We start from the raw sequence: 14,608 nt of genomic DNA, 5'->3' as shown, positions 1-14,608 counted from the left end.
TGGATGGATGGATGGATGGATGGATGGATGGATGGATGGATGGATGGATGGATGGATGGATGGATGGATGGATGGATGGATGGATGGATGGATGGATGGATGGATGGATGGATGGATGGATGGATGGATGGATGGATGGATGGATGGATGGATGGATGGATGGATGGATGGATGGATGGATGGATGGATGGATGGATGGATGGATGGATGGATGGATGGATGGATGGATGGATGGATGGATGGATGGATGGATGGATGGATGGATGGATGGATGGATGGATGGATGGATGGATGGATGGATGGATGGATGGATGGATGGATGGATGGATGGATGGATGGATGGATGGATGGATGGATGGATGGATGGATGGATGGATGGATGGATGGATGGATGGATGGATGGATGGATGGATGGATGGATGGATGGATGGATGGATGGATGGATGGATGGATGGATGGATGGATGGATGGATGGATGGATGGATGGATGGATGGATGGATGGATGGATGGATGGATGGATGGATGGATGGATGGATGGATGGATGGATGGATGGATGGATGGATGGATGGATGGATGGATGGATGGATGGATGGATGGATGGATGGATGGATGGATGGATGGATGGATGGATGGATGGATGGATGGATGGATGGATGGATGGATGGATGGATGGATGGATGGATGGATGGATGGATGGATGGATGGATGGATGGATGGATGGATGGATGGATGGATGGATGGATGGATGGATATACACTCACCTAAAGTATTATTAGGAACACCTGTTCAATTTCTCATTAATGCAATTATCTAATCAACCAATCACATGGCAGTTGCTTCAATGCATTTAGGGGTGTGGTCCTGGTCAAGGCAATCTCCTGAACTCCAAACTGAACGTCAGAATGGGAAAGAAAGGTGATTTAAGCGATTTTGAGCGTGGCATGGTTGTTGGTGCCAGACGGGCCGGTCTGATTATTACACAATCTGCTCAGTTACTGGGATTTTCACGCACAACCATTTCTAGGGTTTACGTGAAAGGGGAAAAACCCCCAGTATGCAGCAGTCCTGTGGGCGAAAATGCCTTGTTGATGCTAGAGGTCAGAGGAGAATGGGCCGACTGATTCAAGCTGATAGAAGAGCAACTTTGACTGAAATAACCACTCGTTACAACCGAGGTATGCAGGAAAGCATTTGTGAAGTCACAACACGCACAACCTTGAGGCGGATGGGCTACAACAGCAGAAGACCCCACCGGGTACCACTCATCTCCACTACAAATAGGAAAAAGAGGCTACAATGTTGTCTGGTCTGATGAGTCTTGATTTCTGTTGAGACATTCAGATGGTAGAGTCAGAATTTGGCGTAAACAGAATGAGAACATGGATCCATCATGCCTTGTTACCACTGTGCAGGCTGGTAGTGGTGGTGTGATGGTGGGGGATGTTTTCTTGGCACACTTTAGGCCCCTTAGTGCCAATTGGGCATCGTTTAAATGCCACGGCCTACCTGAGCATTGTCTCTGTGTGTGTGCACTTTGGATGGGTTAAATGCAGAGCACAAATTCTGAGTATGGGATACCATACTTGGCTGATTGTCATGTCACTTTCATTTTATAGATCTGGGCTTGGTAATAAAAAGGTTGTGGGCTCAAACCTACTACCCTTGATGTAGACATGTAGAGAGACAAGTGGCAGGTTTTTTTGTTTATTTACACTGCCATTCAGAAGTCTGGGGTTTGTAGTATATTTTTGTTTGGTTTTGAAAGCGTCTTCTGTTCAGCATAAGTGTCTTATGTTTATTTGATCAAAAATACAGAATTATGAAATACTATTATAATTTAAAATGCAATTATTATAATTCAATTATTATTATCAGTTGAAAACAGTTGCACTGCTTATTTTGTGGAAACTGTTTTTTCAGGATTCTTTGATGAAAAGAATGTTCAAAAGGAATGTATTTGAAATAGTTACACTGTCAAAGTATTTTCTGTCACTTTTGGTCAGTTTAATGTATCCTTGATGAATACATGTTAAATTCTTAGAAAAAAACTCTATAATTGGCCACGTCACTTCACTTTACTATATATATATAATATACATACATATGTATGTGTTAAATTTCAGCTGATTAGCAGACATCTTATAATATGATTAAATTTATTTGTTTCAGCGCTTCTGTCATTTCTTCCTGCCCCCCTCTGTCCTACTGGCCTGCCAGATGGTAGTTTTGATCAAATTTAAGCCTTTATGGTTAAAAAAAATGGTTCTTTTATTTATTATTTGATTTCTGCATTGTCCCAGGTAAAAACATTGACACGCAGGAGTGAATTTCCCAGCAGAGATTGAGAGATTGGGATTGTGCGAGTGTACCCTGTACAGGCCCTGACTCCACTGATCTTCTTTGAATCTGGCCACGAAGGTTTACTCATGCATTGCACATAATTGTAATGTTGCTATCAATTATTTAAACATGCATAGTGATTCAATGATTAAGCTCAAAACTTGACACTTTTTTTTTTTACCTTCCTGTGTTATAATTGTGAGAGAAGAACTTATGAACAATTATGAATAATTGTGAATAATTTCTTTGCCAGTTATTTCTATCTTTTGTAGGAAATACCAGTATACATTTCCAAACATTCCTTTTGCCATGAAATGTAATAATCCAGTGAGATTTCTGTATGCACAATGAGTCTGACAACAGCCAGTGCCCCACACAGAGATCTGATCTCATCATCATCCAATCTGTCTAGACTTAACATGAAAGTACAATGAAAATCAGAAAAAAAAATCTGAGACAGACTAAATCCAGATTAACTGTGCATGGCAATGTCTCCAAGACACATTGAGAAACCTTCCTACAAAGCTACCTGAAAATCTATGTGCTAATGCAAAGGGTAATCATACCAAATGTTGATTAGATTTAGTTTATAGAAGTAAGTTGATATATAAATCTATTTATGACATTATTTTTTAAAACATCCTCACTTTACAGCATTTTTACACAAGTGCCTTCAAAATTTCTCGAAATGTCTTGGAAACATTGCCACAGTTCTTTTGGATTGAGGCTGTATCAATTTTTTTCTGATTCTCCATGTCATTCAAGACAGACTGGATGATGTTGAGATCAGATCTCTTTGTGGAGCACTGGCTGTTTTCAGACTAAAATCAGTGCAATACAAAAATCTCAATGGATTATTACAATTAATGGCAGAAGGAATGTTTCACATTGGCCACAATTTTTGGCAACCAATTATTGCAACACCCTTTTCCCAAGATAACAGCTCTGAGTTTTCTCCTATAATGACTGATGAGTTTGGAGCACACCTGACAATAGATCACAGAACATTCCTTCATACCGAATCTCTCCAGGTCCTTCAGATTCCCAGCTCCATGCTGGTGCTTCTTCTCTTCAATTCACCTCACTCATTTTCTATGGTTCAGGTCATGGAACTGAGACAGCCATGGCAGAAACTTCATTTTGTGCTCAGTGACCCATTTTTGTGTTGCTTTTGGTGTTTGTTTTGGATCATTGTCCTGACGGAAGATCAAACCATAGCCCATTATAAGATTTTAACAGATTTGATAGAATCCATGATACCATGAATCTGAACAGGACCTCTAGCAGAAAAATAGGCCCCCAACATATTCTATGTTCTTTGGTTTTACTCCTTGTGATGGATGATTAAGGAAATTTGGTCTTTGTGATCTTCATATTTATAATACTATGGAACAAGAAGTCATGGCTGACAATTTCATGCTCCTAGTCACCCTAGTGTTCCAAAAAAATAAACTAAAAAAAAAATTAAATATGAATGGGAATATACTTCAAAGATATTTTACTCTTAAGAATTTATAGGGGTGACAATAATTGTGGCCAACATGCATTAGAGAAAAAAAAATTATAATGTGAGTTTTCCCTTACTTTCAACTGTTTTACTTCAATGAAAGGTTTTAATTTTGTGAATTATTTGAATGAAAAATGAAAGTGATAAAAGATGCAGATTTATTTTCATAGCCACCTTTGCACATATTTAACAAGGGTGCCAATACACACACACACACACACACACACACACACACACATATACAGTATATATACATACATACACACACTGAATTTTAAGATGTGCTATCAATGTTATATTGTAATATATCTGTATTTTTTCTTGATTAATAGTAAGTTCAAATAACATAAGATCTGCTACACTGCTGCTGCTGAATTGCTGCTGCTGTTGGTTATTGTTGTTGTTGTAGAATGTTGCTGCTGCTCCTGCAAAGCAAGTACAGGAACGTGCTTCTGCCAATACATACACTGATATGGTGCTGTGAGTATTTGAGACATACTGCTGCTGCACAAATATCATATATAATAACCTGTAGCAGATCTATACAGGTGGAGCTGGGGAAGGTGGAGGGTTTCAGAAGAACTCTGAAAGCATGCTGCGATACTTGGGTTACATATGAAATGCTTTTTAACATCGAAAATGGTTTTACTATCACTTTTCATCAATTTATAGCATTATTGCTGAATAAAAAAAATGAATGGATGTCTCTTAAGGACATACTGAACTGTTTCAATTTGAATCTCTCTCTCTCTCTCTCTCTCTCTCTCTCTCTCTCTCTCTCCACCAAATCTGAGACCAAACCTACGCCCATGATATGAACATTTGAACGTTCATAAGCTCTTTAGAGTATCTTCTTATTTGCTAGTTTTTTCACTGCTTTCAAAGACACATTTCAAATAACAAAATAAATAAATAAATTCTGAGTGATTCTTTTGTCATGTAAATGATGGATCCGTTCGCCTCAAAAAACAGCTTTTGCCAAAAATGCGCATAATGCAGTCCAGGGCGTTAGCAAGTGCTAGGAAAATGTGAATTTAAAAATGGATGATTGTTTCTATGTATGACACATAACGTTGAATCCGATTCAGAACGCGCCAAAGATGCCAACAGATGTTTTCTAGGAGCTCGCAGTTTTGTCACGCGCTGACTGACAGACTGTTGTTTGCGACAGCAGAACTCGTGTGTGAGGTGAGGTGAATTACTTTCAGCAAATCAAACTTGTTTTTAATACTGTAAGTGTTTTAAAACCGCGCTAAACTGTTGGCAGACGTTATGTGCTTAATGGGTGGTCGGATTTGCGAAGAGAAACCTTGAGAGAAATGGTTTTGACCGCTGAAGGGGGAAAATAATATTTGTTTTATTTGGAGAAGGGCTTGTCTGTGGTGTAATATGTATTTTTTTTTAATTATACAGCATATATTATTAAGAAGTGAAAGATGGATACATCCTGCCAAGAAAGATTACCATGGTAAATTGATATTAGTCACTTGTCTTCAGCAATTGATCCTGAAAGCTTAGAATTATTAAGGCATGCATTTTTCTTTTAAAGAAAAACAAATTCATAGAGAGAACAAACATGTTTTATGACCTGTCATCTAACATAAAATTAACAACAAAATAAGCAATTAGTTTTAACACGATATGTCTTTATCTCTTCATACTTAATATGGGCAAACCTGGAGCCACTTCTGTTCTCTATTCTGGACTTTTTCAAAACCTATTTTGTTGAAGGCTATTTATTTTGGTATTAGTTAGTGTTTATTACTACAAAATTGATAAATTACAAAATATTTAACAGTAATTTAACAATAAACAGTATTTATTCATGACTCAAATTTTGGTTGCAAAACGTCCGTATAACCTTTTGAGGTTGACACTCAATAATTAAAAAAATATATATAAATTTTCATTAATTCATTCATTTTCTCCAGGCACTATTTTGTACGCTGTGAGAGAAAAGGGAAAGGGAAAGGGAAATCCTGAGAGGGATGTTCTTGACCATAAACTATATTTATTTTGGAAATTGTGTACGAAATTTTCAGAAGATACAGTAAAAAGGGGGCAAAAAAGTACAGAAAAAGTTATACATTTGTTCATTAAATGCACAAACATGTAATATTTGTCACTTATTGCTGATTAATTTGTGCTAATTTCTTTTAAATCCAAACAACCTGTATGAATTCAGTGTTTATAAACAAAAGAAGATTAAATATGAATTGTTGAATATGAAGGCCAGAAATAATGCTTCATGTACATTAATGTTAAAAAAAAAAAATGATCTAAAAGAAAGCATGTGAGGAAATGCAGTTGAAACTTTTCTGATGTCCGGCAGACAGAAATGGCAATCACAGCAGTTAAGCTTTTTCACAGGTAATTCCTGAGGGACAGCTGTACCACACACTTCCCTTTCTAACGTTACACTGAGTGCCAGGCTTTTTGATTGTTACTCAGGGAAGCATACACTTTGTTTCTGACTGAGTTCTATCTGTCTGTCTGTCTAACTGTCTATCATTTCCCTGTCTGTCTATCAGTCGTTCAGCCGTTTTGTTCTTCTATTGCTCCATCTTTTTGTCTCTTGCTCGTTATATCTGTTTTTCAGTTGTTGTGTCTGTTTTTCTATAATTTAAGTTCTATCTATCTATCTATCTATCTATCTATCTATCTATCTATCTATCTATCTATCTATCTATCTATCTATCTATCTATCTATCTATCTATCTATCTATCTATCTATCTATCTATCTATCTATCTGTATGTCTGTCTGTCTGTGTTGATTGTTCTATCGTTATATCTATCACTCTGTCTGTTCTATGGCTCTATGTCTGTTAATATATCTGTCTTGTCTATACCTATCTATCAATCATTCTGTCTGTTTATCAATCATTCTATCATTATATTTATCGTTTATATTCATGTGACCTAGTCAAGTTGTAAATGCAGGTCATTCTGGAAACTTTTGCTTTGTTCCTGCTACACAGGAGTGCATGTTTTCACCACTCTCTCTCTCTCTCTCTCTCTCTCCCTCTCCCCATTTCTTCACTGTATTTCTAGCTTCCTCCTTCGCTGTCTTACTTTATCTATTCCCTCTTGTATTAGGGCACATTTTAGTGGCAGTGGCATTTAAAAGACTTAAAAGGCAATGCTCTGTGTGAGCTGTTGAGTTCATTTGAGTGTGTGTAGCCTGTCAGATTGTTTGATATGCATATATCTGAGTTTAGTTGGTCACTTTCCATTGTCTTAAAGTGTGATGAGGCATGAGTTCATGTGTGTACCTGTGTATTCATGCGCAGAAATGAGTGTGGCAATGATTCTTTTGTACCCCAGAGGCAATAAATCTGCCTGCCACCTCCCTGTGCAAGGGCAGGGTTTCTTGACTCTTTCACTCTCTCTCTCACTCTCTTTTCTTCTCCCCCTCGGAGAGGAGCTCTGGCCTTTCATTCTCAAATCCACACAGGTGAGGGTGCTGCTAAAGGAATGTGCAGAGAGCGAGTGAGCAAAGGACAGAAAGAACGGTGGAGCGATCTTGTGGACTATCAAAGCCAACAAAAGAACGCAACGGTGTTGCCTGCGACCCACCTGAACAGCTTGAGTAAAAGAGGAGGGACCAGACACACATTCACTCTTAAACACAAGTCGTATCTGGAGGGAATATTCAGTCGATTGTGCACTGCCCCAAGTGGGGTAGGAAGGGAACTTTTTCATGCAAACACAAATAGTTTCCCTGTTGTTTGAATTTGTGAAGAAACAGGTGGAAAGCAGGTTATTTTCCCTCTTCGGTTAATCATTGGAAACAAGAGAGAGAATTAAGGTTTTTTTTTTTAGAGAACTTTGCTGTTTGTGGTTGGACTCTGGGACTTGGATTGGGAAACAACAAACTAAGAGGTTTGTGAGATCAACAATCTTTTTGCAAAGCCTCACAGTCATGCATGTATTTTATAAGGCTCTTTTTATCTCTGCTTCCCCTTTCCTCTTTACTTGCTTGTCTCTTTTTGTTTGCCTTGTTTTTCAGCTGATGTTTGTGGCTGGCGAAATCAATATACTTTTTTTTTTATCACTTTGTTTTAGGCCTTTAAATTGTGCACACTACTATTCAGCTGGTCCTGTTTTTCATCTTCTAAAAAATGTCCACTAAATCTTTATGAAGATATATGAGAGATAAAAAGAAGGTGTTGGTTGTTTTCACTTTTGCAAAAGAGTGTCTGAAGCTGCATCATTCATTTTCAGTTGTTCATTTTGATTTGAATGTTGTTCGGTGTTGTTATGCATTTGTGACCATTCACATTTGTGTCTGGATCATTCTGTATGTATATATATATCGTGACTATTAGGTTTCATTATGGTATTTTAATGTCATTGTTATTCTCAGATCGATTTACATTTAGTTGAATTTGTGTTTAGCTTTACTGAGTCAGAGGACATTTGCTATAAATAACTTGTTCCTCAAAGTTTCACTGATGCAAAAAGTCTGTATGACTAAGCATGATTTAAATGCCCATTTGTGAGTTTAGCACAGGCCCAATCAGATTCACAATAGCATGCTAAGGTCTGTTTAGGTCTCAGGAGCAGTAATATTTATATGTGATTGAGTTTTCTCTCATCCTGGAGCGAAATTCCAGCGATGTTGGTCAAAATATGAACTTGAGGAGTTATATATGAATGTAAAGTTGAAGGATGTGTGAACACTAGATTTAAACAACCTGTTTTGTTTTTTCTTGGATTGTATTGTTTTGTGTATTTTGGTGGTTTAGGGGGGGGGGGGGGGGGGTTTGATGGATAAAATTTGCAAATATTTCAATTTAACATGATAATTTAGTTATTTAAAAAATTTAAAAAAAATTGTATGTAAATTCCGTAGTTAGTGATTTTTGTGCTATAGGATATATTCAAACTTACATATTCACAAGAACAAGTACCTGAAGTACAAACTGGATGGTTTTTGCAAGTCTGCAGTCAGTTCAGCACCAGCTGCTACTAAAATTAATATGTTCCACAAACCAAATCTGCGAGAGCAACAGATAATGCATATGGATGTGTTCAGGGAATGTGTTTTGTGTCCTAGATGGAGCTCAGCAGAATAGAACAAAATGCAGGGCTTCAAAAAAAAAAAAAAAAAAAAAAAAAAAAAATTGCTCGAGAAGTGATGCAGTGTCAGTCTGATGCATATAGTATGTGCGTTGACACATTTAAGAATGTGTCCTGATTCTAATCAGTATATGTTAATAAGGGATTCATTTCATCAATTAATATGATGTAATTAATAAAAAAATAAAAAAATGACCAATTGAAAGTTATATTAAACTATTCACAACAACAACAAAAAAAAGACCAAAGTGAATAATAACCAAAAAAATATATATGAAAAGTTGTTCTCAAACTTTCCACAGTCTTTCTCTTCACTGGAGTCCATGTCCATCTGTAGAGGATATGAGAGGAATTCCTGAGGAATCATTGGTCTGTTTCTCCTCTTCGCTGTCAGAGTTCAGATTTATGGGGGGTGAAATGGGCTCAACTTTCATTTGATGTTTTCAGGGAGAAAGGGAGTGAGTAAAAAGCGAGAGAAAAGTGGATTGGATTTCTGCTTCTGTTTTTGATTTTTTTTAAGCACTGATATAACCGCTGAGATGCATGCAGTTCTACTGTAGATTAGAAAAGTGTCTGTCCACCATGTTTAACCTTATGTTAAATGTGTGACCTTGCTATTGTTGTATTTATGTTTCAGACTGAAATGGGAGGATTGGCGCTGCATCTCGCTGATGTGGGGATCTGCATTCTCATGCTCGCTGTGACAGCAAGCCATGCTAATGAGGGTGGGAACATCAACTCTTAAGCCCCTTAAACCTCAAATCTCATTTACAAACACTTTAACTTAGGAAGCAATGCCAAGTCAGTTAAAAACACCAGATTACTTTCTGCTGACTGTAATCATTAATGATAAACAATATATATGATAACATTTGGGGTGATGTTTTGTTTGCTAATACTGTGAAGTACATTTCACAGTATTTCATGTTTTGTTTGCTAATACTGTGAAGTACATTTTTAACTGTCCAAATACTTTGCATGCTGTAATATATATAATATATATATATAATATGCTGTAATATATATATATATATATATAAATTTAATTTCACTAAATAATAAAACATCAACCCAAACCCAAGTGTCATTCATTTTAAATAATGACTGTATAGTTCACCTTTTAAGCAAAAAAATTTATTAGGATATTTAGGCAAGGCAAGTTTATTTAAATAGCACATTTCATACACAATGGTAATTAAAAGTGCATAATGCAGAATCAGCTAATGCAGATTCCAACTGCGGGCGGCATAGTAACTAAAGGCGGACTCCCCTTGTTTTGTGTGAACCCCTTGGTATTTCTAACTGACTTGATCCTAGTGATCTGAGTGGTCTGTTAGGCTTATATTCATTGAGCATATCTGCAATATATTTCAGTCCTAGGTCATTTAGTGACTTATATACGGGTAAAAGTACTTTAAAATCAATCCTAAATGTAACTGGAAGCCAGTGTAAGGACCTGAGGACTGGTGTGATATGCTCAGATTTTCTGGTTCTAGTCAGAATCTTGGCAGCAGCGTTCTGGATGATGCAGCTGTCTAATTGTCTTTTTGGGAAGGCCGGTGAGGAGCCCATTACAATAGTCCACCCTGCTGGTGATAAAGGCATGAACAAGTTTCTCCAAGTCTTGGCTGGAAACAAAACATCTAATTCTTGCAATGTTTTTTAGATGATAGTATGCTGATTTAGTTACTGCTTTGACATGACTACTGAAACTAAGGTCTGTCTCCAGAATCACACCAAGATTCCTGACTTGATTTTTAGTTGTTTGACCCCTAGAGTCAAGGTATGCATTCACCTTGAAAACTTTATCTTTGTTTCCAAATGCAATGACTTCAGTTTTTTCCTTGTTTAACTGAAGAAAGTCCGACTATTAATTTAATCAACACATTGGCAGAGGGAGTCAATGGGGCTGTAGTCATTTGGAGATAAGGCTAGGTAAATCTGGGTATCATCAGCATAGCTGTGATAGGCAATTTGGTTCTTTCTCATTATTTGACTTAGTGAAGCATATACAGGCTAAACAAGAGCGGTTGCAAGAATTGACCCTTGTGGGACTCCGCAGGTCATGGACGTCCACTTAGACTTATGCTCTCCTAGACTCACATAATAGCATCTATTGTTTTAAATTGTAAAACAATAGATGTATTGTTAAAAATAACAACAGAAGGATTATTGTGGTTGTCCACCATAATTTTGGTATGAACATTAGGAGAACTGATTTCATACAGGTATATTGACTAAATATAAAAAGTTGGTTTAAAGTTATAGCAAAAATGGTTTAAAAAACCTGAATTAATTCAGAGGAAATCTCTAGTAACATTTGTTGGATGTTTAAATGTTTTATTTAAAGCAGTGAAATTCAACGGTTTCCCAAATATGTAACACTAAGAAGACCAAAACATTTAAAGCCAAATTCAGGGAAGACATAATTATCTTTGTTATTTGCTGAATGTGCTTTTTTTGCGTTACACAGTGAACCACTGTACTGCTGCCGGGGCAAAAACCTGCTCAGAATGTATCCAGATCGGCACAGGATGTGCTTACTGCCCTGATGAGGTGAAACTCACTGATCCTCATGCTGAAGAATGAATTGATGTTGTATATGTGTTTGATGTGTTTTCTCAATTAGTCTATATGACGTATTGATCCAGAGGGTCTGTTGAAGAGTATTAACTCATTTACAAATCTAAACCGAAATGTTAAATGTTAGTGAATAGGAATGTCCAACATTCATTCAAACAACAATGTCATTATTCAGTTTCAAGTAAGATACACTACTGTCTTATTAAACAGTGATTTGAGCAGTTCTTCTCAAATGAACTTTAATAATATACTGTACACTACCATTCAAGAGTATGGGGTCTGTACTGTTTTTTGTTTTTGAAATCAGTCGTTTTTGTTAATCGAGACTGCATTTATTTGATCAGATATACAGTAAAAATAGTAATATTGTGAACTATTGTTATGGTTTATATTCCCAGTCTTCAGTGTCACATTAACCTACATAAGTCATTTGAATTTACAAATTTTTGTTGCTCAAGAAACATTTATTATTATTATTTTGTGTTTCAGGATTCTTGGTTGAATAAAGTTCAAAAGAACAGCATTTATTTGAAGTATAATTTTTACATCATACATGTCTTTCAACCAGTACTGTATTTTATTTCACTGCCCCCACCTTAAATGTCACCTATGGTTTCTTGTTATTTGTATGTATATAAAACCTATTGTAGCTGTATGACCACAGTTGTGTCATTTCTTTCATTTGTATGTTTTTTTCTCTTCAGATATTCGAGTATGAGCGTTGTGACCTGAAGGAAAACTTGGAGGCTCGTAAATGTAGTAGACATATGGTAACAATTGAGAGCAGCAGTAAAACTTTAAAGGTTTGTTATATCAGAATCCTGTCCTTCCATTTAGTTTTATTTCCATATCATGGATTCATGTCTGTTTATGCATTAATGTGTCTTTGTGTGTTTTTCAGAATGTGACAATTAATAAGTCACTAACGTACTCTCAGGTGGCCCCTCAGCAAATGAGTATGACGCTTCTCCCCGGGGAAGAGAGGGAGGTGGAGATGGAGGTGTTTGAACCAGCCCGTGGCCCTCTGGACCTCTACATCCTCATGGACTTCTCACATTCTATGTCTGATGATCTGGACAACTTGAAGAGGATGGGAGACCAGCTGGGTGAGCAAGGAGGGCGGTGTATCATAGCGGTTAGATGTGGGCTGGTAACGGTTGTAATTTGGGTTGGGCGTTATATTTGTGATGGTTTGCTATTTAAATTAAACACCACTGTGAATTTTGCAGTGAACTACAGTAGTAAACATGGTGTTAGAATTGGTGATTTAAGATGTGACTCAGTTTAAACTGGCTGTTTTAGTGATTTAAAAACAGTTTATTCTCATTCTGATTCAAAAGTTTGCTCTCGTCACTGTGAATAAAACCCCCACACTCGTGTGTGTATATATAGTACAGTATGTAGCCATTATAAAATATAATTTTTATATATTTGATATATTATGTATCGATCATTGCCACATGAAAAGGTCCATTGTAAAATAATGTCTCGACTATCAAGCTATGCTGCACCAAGTGCATTTAAAGGATGTGTTCTAGCTATTTTTACATTGGCTGTTGTGTTATGTCTCACTGTTTCGTCTTGAGCCATGAGTGTTGCATTATTTAGATGGTGGGTCAAGTAAGTTCAACTTTTAAATACATATTTTGAGTCCCTCTCTGAATCCATTGCACTAGAAATTATACCACTTGGGCAAACTAGTTTTGGGTGCCACAGTCATGAGTTGTTTGTTTTGAAACATTTTAATATTCATTCATTGTCTGATTTCACCCTATGTAGCTGAGCTTGTTGGCAAAATCTCTGACGATTACACCATCGGATTTGGCAAGTTTGTGGACAAAGTCACCGAGCCTCAGACTGACATGAGACCAGCTAAGTAAGAACAATACACAGTTACAGCACCATGCAGTTTGACTTTGTCTGCACATGCTCCTTTTATATGTTTTTCCTCTTAAAGATTAAAAGTGCCGTGGGCCAACGCTGACCCTCCGTTTTCATTCCGTAATGTCATCACACTCACAAAAAACATAGACACCTTTAGACAAAAGCTCCAGCAAGAGTGCATATCTGGCAACCTGGATGCCCCCGAGGGGGGATTTGATGCCATCTTACAGGCTGCTGTCTGCCAGGTACTGAAATGTCTATTTTTAAGAAGCTAATTTGGTAGACAGAAGTGAAAAATTATTGCCATTTACAGTACTGTAAATGTCTTATTACTACAGTATAACGTGTTTCTCTTTTTCCCAGGAACAAATTGGCTGGAGGAATGACAGCACCCACTTGCTTGTCTTCTCCACTGAATCAGCCTTCCATTATGAGGCAGACGGTGCCAATGTGCTCGCGGGCATCTTGGATCGTAACGATGAGCAATGCCATCTTACTTCAGATGGAAATTACACACATGATACTCGTCAAGACTACCCATCCATACCCACCATAGTGCGACTCCTGATGAAACATAACATCATCCCAATCTTCGCCATTACTAACCACTCCTATTCATACTACGAGGTTTGTATGGCTTTAAAAACGTATTTTTTTGTCTCAATGACATAAGTGCATCATGTCTCCATTGAAAAGTTCTCAGAGACTACAATATAAGTCAGGTTTATATTGAGAATTACGGTTTCCTTTGTTTGTAGAAACTCCAAGAATACTTCCCTATTGCTGAGCTAGGACGGTTACAAGAAGATTCCTCCAACATCTTGAGCATTTTAAAAAATGCTTTTGAAGTAAATTTATTTTCATACCAAATAAATTGCTGATATTTATTTATTTATTTTTCAATTTGATGTAACTTTTTTAAATGATTTTTTGAACAGAATATTCGTTCCAAGATCAGTATCCGTGCAGAGGACAGACCAAAGGCAGTGAAAGTCAACATACACTCTCAGTCTGGCACTTTTTCTGAATCTGGCAAATATAAAATCACACCAGGTGAAATTGTGAGTCCCTTTAACTTCTTTTTAATTTATAGCTTCAAATGTACCGGTAGTCTCTCACGCACTTGCCAGCATTTCAAAAGGAAGCAAAAAGCATAAATTATTATGTTAAATAATAATGTAAATATGCTTTAAATGTATTTATTTATCA

The 14,608-nt window shown here is 36.9% G+C and overlaps 1 protein-coding gene across 2 annotated transcripts in view; it reads left to right on the top strand.

Moving 5' to 3' along the window:
- Nucleotides 1–4,907: 4,907 nt before the first annotated feature.
- LOC132114811 (integrin beta-4-like) overlaps nucleotides 4,908–14,608 on the top strand; it is a 39,323-nt gene continuing 29,622 nt past the window's right edge. For both annotated transcript variants that reach the window (XM_059523148.1, XM_059523147.1), the window contains exons 1-10: nucleotides 4,908–5,037; nucleotides 9,570–9,657; nucleotides 11,406–11,488; nucleotides 12,220–12,318; nucleotides 12,417–12,621; nucleotides 13,295–13,391; nucleotides 13,473–13,644; nucleotides 13,763–14,026; nucleotides 14,158–14,247; nucleotides 14,338–14,460. In XM_059523148.1, coding sequence (XP_059379131.1) covers nucleotides 4,960–5,037; nucleotides 9,570–9,657; nucleotides 11,406–11,488; nucleotides 12,220–12,318; nucleotides 12,417–12,621; nucleotides 13,295–13,391; nucleotides 13,473–13,644; nucleotides 13,763–14,026; nucleotides 14,158–14,247; nucleotides 14,338–14,460 — 1,299 coding nt within the window. In that variant the 5' untranslated portion in view covers nucleotides 4,908–4,959. The remainder of the gene's footprint in view (nucleotides 5,038–9,569; nucleotides 9,658–11,405; nucleotides 11,489–12,219; nucleotides 12,319–12,416; nucleotides 12,622–13,294; nucleotides 13,392–13,472; nucleotides 13,645–13,762; nucleotides 14,027–14,157; nucleotides 14,248–14,337; nucleotides 14,461–14,608) is intronic.

This window comes from Carassius carassius, chromosome 34 (genome assembly GCF_963082965.1).
Source record: "Carassius carassius chromosome 34, fCarCar2.1, whole genome shotgun sequence".
NCBI lineage: Eukaryota > Metazoa > Chordata > Actinopteri > Cypriniformes > Cyprinidae > Carassius > Carassius carassius.
The sequence above is the reverse complement of the archived record's forward strand: the minus strand, read 5'-3'. Positions and strand labels throughout refer to the sequence as shown.